We start from the raw sequence: 7,495 nt of genomic DNA, 5'->3' as shown, positions 1-7,495 counted from the left end.
AGTGGTCGTCCGCGTATTTTAAACGATGAACATAAGAAAGTTATTTTAGAATGCATTGACGAAAATCCGTCGATTGTCCTAGAACAGTTGATGGAGCGCCTGCTTCAGAGATTTTAGGGACTCAAATTATCCAAAACGACGCTCCATCGATTTGTGAAGAACGAATGCAACTTGTCATTGAAAAAAGCTCGGTTTCAGCCTGTAGACAGGAATAGCGAGGCTAAGATCCAAGAGCGCCTTAACTGGGTGCGCAGATGGGACATGACCGACATCGACTTTCGAAAAAACTGTGTCTTGATGAGTCTGCGTTCCATATCAACATGAAACGCAGCATGGCATGGTCCAAGAAAGGGTCTTCTGCAGTGGTTACAGTGCCAAAAACAAGAGCAAAGACGACTACAATCTTGGGAGCAATCTCGGCATCAGGTATCATTAAATGCAGCCTGAGGCTCCCACAACCACCATCCAAGAAAAGAAAGAGGGCGGGTCATTCTGAAGCTGTAAGCAAAGGAACTGTAACTGGACATTATCTCAGCTTCCTTAAGGCTACAATGGACGAGATGGATAAGTATGAGCACATGAAGGGACATTATTTGGTAATGGATAATGCTCCTATTCATGAGGCTGAGGATATCTCTAGGTATATTGAGTCTCGAGGATATCGATGTGCCTATCTTCCATCATACTCGCCTGAACTCAATCCTATTGAGCAGTTTTGGTCAGTTGTCAAGAGCAAGGTAAAACGCAACAAGTTCTTGGAAAGCGAGACATTGATGACACGAATCAGTGAAGCATCCAATAGCTTACGGCTGAGTAATTTCGAAGGTTTTGTTTCTCATTCTTATAGATGCTTAAATAACTGCGCAACGGAGAGCGATTGTGATAATTATTCTCCACAGACTACCACAGTATGATATATAAGAACAAAAAAAAACTTTGGGCTTGGCTACATATTTGCACTCCCTAGTGACTGCCCAATTCAAAGATTTCCTGTATGCCGGACAGTCATGTTCGTCTGTGTGATCCTAGAATGGCGTGCAAAGCACTCTGGGAATATCATTTTTCTGGGGCAATGTTGTGAGAATTATTGGCGTTTTGGTTTTGGATCCGGATGCTGAGGGCGGGCGCATTTCGTATCGACTGTGGTCAGTCTGCGGAAAATCCTGCTCTCGTCTTCATATAGGATTTTTCTTTTTTGCCACTTAATCATCCATATTAACATATTGACCGATCTACTATACAAAGTATCCACAACACACATATATCACTGTATGATCCAGGTGTATTATCCATATCCCAATCCACTGCATGTAATATAGTCATCCACTCGATCCATAAGCAGCCCAGACGATTTTTTTATCTGCTTGCAACATAAAAAACCAGCGTTCATCCCCATAATTAGCACTCCTGTTGCTTCCAGCTATTATTCCCACTTTGTTCCAGGCTTATCCACTCTCTGGATTCAAACGATCTATGGCAAACGATGTATGGCATGATTCATGACAAATGCCATCTCTGGATCCAAACAATCTATGGCGAATGATCTACATGCTCATTGGCACAACCTTGTGAATATGACAAGTTGATATGATGGAAAAAATGACTTTGTTGTTGTATTTAAGGTAAACTTGAAGTATGTGTATGTTCAACATCGAGGCAGTGTGTACGGATAATCAATGCATGGCCTTTTTATATTCATGCTGACCGCTGTACAAGGCGCGAACGGCAGTCGAAAGCGCGTAACTGTTCAGGATTGGCAAGGAGTTCTTCGCGATCGAAAATCGTGATCTGATGACGATCTTTTTGACTTTTGGGTATTTACTAGTAGGAACAGACCTGATTTAGCATACTGACCCAAAATTGTTCTCATTTCTTCTTACCAGACTAGTTCGTAAACATCATTGGGATCCGTGCTCAATCAAGCAAAATCCAGTACAGCCAGACAGACACTCTTAGTCGACGCTTTCAAAAACAAGAGCAGATCTAAGTAAAGTAGTAGTCAGTGCTATATGTACAGCAGGAGTCCTGATTCCGCTATCTTGCATTGTTCCATCAACATTGTCAATCTTGTCGATCAACTCCAGACGTGGCATATCTCTCATACTCATGGGATCTTTGCTATTGCATGATACTATCACATATGTGCGTTGCACATGTGAACGCTCCTTCAGGCGAGAAGCCATCATCTGCAATAGTCGTACCCTGCCTTCGTCACTTTCTCTTGTTGCCTTTGACTTTCGTGCGTAACCGACGATCATTAGGCCTTGGTTTCGCAGCGCTTGCAGCTCTGCTTGGTAGCTATATCCTTGGCGATGGCGGCTAAATTGATCTCATACGAAAGATAAGTACAATATCCTATATATGACATGTATTACAACCTACCGTGATAACTTTGCTTCATCACAAATAGATTTCTCTTGCGAACACGCTTATTGCCAACAAACGATATAGCAGCAGCGACCCACCAAGCATTGTTGCGTTGGCACCATTGCCCAAATTGTTTGCTATCTTGCAGTCTTTCAGGGATATATGCGCGCACTAACTGCACCAGCTCGGCAGTACTGAAAGTATCATTTGTATATATGTCGCTGTTGCCGCGATCAGTAGGAGGGGTCACAGTATTCAAGAATGCAACAACCTGTGCTCCATGCAGTTCTTGCACCACAAAGCATTCTCCTCTTCCTCGTTGTGCTCCTCTATGTCTTCAGCACTCCTGTATTCCGCCTCTCCAGTAACGCCAACATCTGGGTCTTGGGTAGCTCTGTTCTCGATATGTTCAGTGCCAGTGACAAACTGCCCTAATGCAGGCGAGTATCTTAAATAAATGGATGGTCTCGCACTGATACGGGAATTGGAGAGTACAAATGGCTCTTCGAATCAGGACGATCCGCAGGACCTAAAATAGCCAAGGGATTCATTTGATGACCGACTAGTTGTGGGTCAATATGAACCGTTAGAATTTTAACGAAGGTTTCTCTATCGTCCCCGCCCCAAAATGCATCCAAGTTATTATGGCTTACCGATGCTCCAAAATTTAACGATAACTCGAATGACGGAATTGTATCTCGTGAAAAATTTGCTTAAATGTAGTGTCGGTTATGGGTGAGAGGCGGGGAGAAGACAAGGGTTCGTGAGACTCAAAGCAAATGTTTTTACATATTCCGTAAGAAGAACAAGGAAATAAATGTCAGGGAAATTTCCCCCAATATAACCGACTTGTTGGAGTGATATCTAATTACCGCTATATCGAGTGCAGGACTATATAGTCCAGACACGACAAAAAATGTTGCAATGTTGGCGAGCTGCTGAACTATATACGCGGTGTAGTATTGTAGCTATGATTATCGGTTCGCATGGTACGAAAATATCTGCGTGTTGCACAGCTTGCCTCGCTGTATATAATATATGTAGAACTTGGAGTCATAATGCAGCTCAAGTTTTCGCTCATTGTAATTCGGCTGTCGATTTCTCTCGTATCTGTAGTGAAGCCAGTTTCTCGATTATCTTTTTGTATGTCATCTTCCCTGACGATGTTTGCACGCTTTGCTCGAATGCGGAGTTGTTCCAAGTACTCGACGTTGCTACAGGCTTGGGGAGTAAATGATCATCAGAATTTGGAAGATGTTTTCTACATGGCTCGTTTATATTGTTGAACTTTATAAAGTCGTCGTCATAGATGTCCGAATACGGATTAACATCTATGACTCCGTCAATCAGTTGCGTTATGAGTCATTCGACTTGTTTACATATTAAATTTTACTTCGTGCGTGTTTTTCTCCCGATTTTCTCGCAGTGCAGAGAGTTGAACGTTTGCGCAGAGTTTGCGGGTCTAATCGACCGCCATATTTGGCAAATTCCCTGGCTATCCATTAATACTATGTTTCTTTTACATGTATGTACACTTTTCAAATATGAGTCAATTTCGGTTTCCTGTGTTACTTAATCGCAACACATTCGTCGCGAGTTACATAACTGTATACTTAGCGACAAGAAACGATGCCGAATTGAAGCCACATGAGGGTAATTCTGTCGATATCATATGCGGGATGATGATATGTATAATCAATATTGGTTTGCGTGGTATTCACATTCGCCTCATCGGATGGCTTATAGCTCTCTGTGTTGTGCAAGAGGATGCGCAAATAATAAGATGGTGTGATCATTACCGTATTGCATGCAAACACCTATGCTTAGAGTGCATCACGATGATAATAACGTACTCATATTGGGGCTTTGAACGGGACTGAACCGATAATAAACGGGAATAAATTTTCGGTACCCATTAACCAACCGAAACCCGTTTGAGATTGCTCAACGGGTGTGGGATTCTTACCGTTTCCGAATATATGGTTGCCCGAATTTCAACGGGAAGTTCGGTTCAAAATTAACTTACAGATGAATGAAGGCAATAAACCATGCAATGCAAAGACATACACAATGGTTACTTTGTTATAGATATGAGTAATGTATTGCTTTGATACAGTATGGTTCATTGTTGTCATTCTTGTTTAATTCTTTAACAACCTGCATCATAAACATTAGCGCGCCTACTCAACCAATGTGTCATTGCAACTCCATATACTCGTTATTCTCTCCAATAAAAATTAAAATACTCAAAACACGATACATACTGAGCATTTATATCAGTAAATTTGCCATTTCTTTCGTTCTTCTTTATAGCACTTATTGCTATTCAAAAACATGAGTTCGATATTACCGGGTATTCAGTCGGGATACGGTTTTGATTAACGGTTCCAAGTACCTGACCGTTTCATTTCGGGAGCTTATTTTCGGTTAACATATTGAGCCCGTCTACCGTCGATACCGGTTTAAACGGGACGGTTCACGGGATATACCGACCGGACTCCGAGCCCTACTTTCAAGTTATTGCCAAGATTCTCATTTCTCAAGTTATTGGTGTCCAAAACTCAGCACACTGCAATAGGAAAGTGACTGGCGAGCTTGGTGCGACAATAGAGCAATATCGTCATGCATCGAGGGAAACATAATGGAGGGGATCAACAGCAACACGATGAAGAACATGGATTTACAGAGATAATCATACGATCGCGCGCTAATGTCATCGATTAATTATTCGTTATGACGCGTATCACGCCCGTTTGACCAATGTTTCTTGTCCTACTTCGTTCCGTGTGTATTGACACGCGAAAACACATTCCAAACACTGATATTTCTGGAGGGTTTTGGTTGATACACGTCCGACATTGCGCAATGGAAGATGAGGGAAGAGAGAGAGTTTGTGAGAGAAAAAAGCGCAGGAACTGAGCGGAGAAATTTGCGTGCCTGGGGTGTGGGGAAAGGGACCGAGTGCGCGCAGATGACAAGAAATAGAAGGGGCCAGGGGCAAGTCGCATTTCCCGTGTTGATGATGATATGCAGATACTTTTGTTGTGAAGCCTTTACAGCTGTAAGCGGCAATTAAATGGGTCAAGTGCTTTTGGGTCAGAAATGATTTTTTAGCGTCAGTCCAACTTCTCAACAACCTGTCAACAACCATCAAGCAACAATTGCTAGGCGACAATACTCTGTGAATCTGTAACCATGTTGACACGTAAAAGACTCAGAGTGACGTATAGCCAAGCTGCATGCCTCTACTTCGGTGTTGAGAACACTCTTGAAAACAAACGGCGTTGTATTGAAAAACTATCTCCTTACCACGATTCTACACTCGTATATACCGATGATCCTGACGATCCTTTGGTAATGTCAAACGTCAAGATCAATTGTCGCGCCATTACATACAAGAAATATCTACCTGACGATCCAGACGCGGTGGAGCAAGTTGCGGAAGCAGATGCAGACAAGGATTCCATCAATGAGAGCGAAGAGACGACGATCGGGAACACGGCGAAGCCCAGCAATTGGTCAAGCGATGCCCAAATACTGGAACTTGTGGATACCCTTTTCCTTCCCGTGGATCCCAACATCAATGAGGTCTATACCAAGGACTGTCTCTCTACAAAGGAGATCCTGGACATCATCAGCTCGTACCTCCCCGACAAGATAAAGAGCCAGCAGTGTTCGGCCGCTGGTGTGGCCGTCGAAACGCTGCCTTCATGAAGGTCAAGGATAAAGCACACAAAAGCAAGGAGCCTGGAAGGCAACAAGAAAGGAAGAGAGAGTTGCATGTGCTCGACCCAAAGTACCATGGTAATAATAACCATCGTTTGTAGCTACTTCTTATCTTGGCTTATGAAAAATGTTACTAGATATTGTCGTCGAATCAATCAAGGCTACCTGATTGATTACCAGGCCGAACTCCAAGATCTTAAAAAACAAGGAATACAAGTAATCGGATACGCGAGAAAATCGGCAGCGGCGGGCGCGGAGGACAAGAACGATGACCAAGGCAAACGCATTCAACTGCTTCAATATATGGAGGAACGGTTGCAACAACAAAGTCGCGTCGAGAGAATTTTCGTGTCACCAATCTGCAATAGCAAATCATCCATATTTTCTCGAGATATGCCCCGACCTGTTGAAATGATCAGTAAGCTTGAGAATATCGACGGAACTTGTCAAGGTAACGATTTGCAAGCAAGCGGAAACTTATTTAATTCTAATTAATGTGGTTTTTACAGACCTGCTTGGTTTCTTGAAAAACACGGACAAAGATGTCTGTTTAGTGTACTTGACTTTGCTGGTCTCAGTACCGATTGCAATGACATACATGAATTTCTTTGGTAAGAGAGAAGAGAAAAACTACATCTGCTTGTGAACTCATCAAGCTTTTTTCAGCCAATACCCTCGGATCGTGAAAGCGGTTGTGGATCTTCTACCATCGAAAGCCCAGGCGTTCATTTTTGACGCCAAAAAATCATTTTCAATCCACCATTACTTGACCCATTCAACTGCCGCTCGCCTACTGTGAAACGTTCACAGTAAGGTATCTATGTCTAATCGATCCCCCCTCCTTCCTTCTATTGTCATCATCCACTCGTATTCCGCCCTTTTCCCCCAAACCCCATGTCATCAATACCTATTCCTGTAGTTATATAAATAGTTTTTATCATCTGTACATAAACCACGAGTCTGATCATCCTGTGCTACTCTCGAGTTTAATTCTTTGATTCCTGTTTTTGATCTAGCCTAGCTATCTGATGTCCATCCTTTCGGTGCGGTCCTCTAGAGAGATATTGTAGAGGATCGTACCTGACAAACCGCTTATATGTCCATAGATAGTGTTGCCTTATTGCTTCGTCGTCTGGCCCCTGTCTCTGGCAAGTCGCTGTTTCTTGCTTATTCTATCAGGTCAGTTGTGGATGGATATTTTCCCCGTCACATCTAACTCATTTACTGTATATTTCTACCAGTTCTTGTGGTCTCTTGATTATTTCGTCCATTCCAGATCGAATCTTCACACTGTAGTATCGATAAGAGGTCGGGTGCAGAAGTTGGACTGGGTAATCGTGATGAATTATGAGGGGCCGGCAACAAAGCACTTCGGATCGCGTCAACGCGTCTTAAGATAGCT

The 7,495-nt window shown here is 42.9% G+C and overlaps 5 protein-coding genes across 5 annotated transcripts; 3 read left to right on the top strand and 2 right to left on the bottom strand.

Annotated features, from left to right (window-relative positions):
• Window positions 1–320: 320 nt before the first annotated feature.
• On the top strand, window positions 321–817 carry VTP01DRAFT_9212 (uncharacterized protein; the record flags this gene model as incomplete). Its single annotated transcript, XM_069388420.1, has 3 exons — window positions 321–568; window positions 641–737; window positions 803–817. 3 exons carry the CDS (start codon window positions 321–323, stop codon window positions 815–817), a joined length of 360 nt encoding a protein of 119 aa, XP_069240718.1.
• Window positions 818–1,952: 1,135 nt separating this feature from the next.
• On the bottom strand, window positions 1,953–2,918 carry VTP01DRAFT_9211 (uncharacterized protein; the record flags this gene model as incomplete). Its single annotated transcript, XM_069388419.1, has 4 exons — window positions 1,953–2,319; window positions 2,379–2,561; window positions 2,639–2,798; window positions 2,885–2,918. 4 exons carry the CDS (start codon window positions 2,916–2,918, stop codon window positions 1,953–1,955), a joined length of 744 nt encoding a protein of 247 aa, XP_069240717.1.
• A 1,993-nt stretch (window positions 2,919–4,911) lies between these two features.
• On the bottom strand, window positions 4,912–5,226 carry VTP01DRAFT_9210 (uncharacterized protein; the record flags this gene model as incomplete). Its single annotated transcript, XM_069388418.1, has 2 exons — window positions 4,912–5,074; window positions 5,144–5,226. The coding sequence occupies 2 exons, from the start codon at window positions 5,224–5,226 to the stop codon at window positions 4,912–4,914; spliced, it is 246 nt and encodes an 81-aa protein (XP_069240716.1).
• A 336-nt stretch (window positions 5,227–5,562) lies between these two features.
• On the top strand, window positions 5,563–6,081 carry VTP01DRAFT_9209 (uncharacterized protein; the record flags this gene model as incomplete). The annotated part of the gene is made up of 1 exon (XM_069388416.1): window positions 5,563–6,081. The coding sequence occupies one exon, from the start codon at window positions 5,563–5,565 to the stop codon at window positions 6,079–6,081; it is 519 nt and encodes a 172-aa protein (XP_069240715.1).
• A 132-nt stretch (window positions 6,082–6,213) lies between these two features.
• On the top strand, window positions 6,214–6,779 carry VTP01DRAFT_9208 (uncharacterized protein; the record flags this gene model as incomplete). The annotated part of the gene is made up of 3 exons (XM_069388415.1): window positions 6,214–6,544; window positions 6,603–6,704; window positions 6,760–6,779. The coding sequence occupies 3 exons, from the start codon at window positions 6,214–6,216 to the stop codon at window positions 6,777–6,779; spliced, it is 453 nt and encodes a 150-aa protein (XP_069240714.1).
• Window positions 6,780–7,495: the final 716 nt, after the last annotated feature.

Source organism: Rhizomucor pusillus (genome assembly GCF_041956525.1).
Source record: "Rhizomucor pusillus strain CBS 183.67 unplaced genomic scaffold VTP01scaffold_6, whole genome shotgun sequence".
Lineage (NCBI taxonomy): Eukaryota > Fungi > Mucoromycota > Mucoromycetes > Mucorales > Lichtheimiaceae > Rhizomucor > Rhizomucor pusillus.
This window is presented reverse-complemented; position numbering and strand designations above follow the sequence as displayed.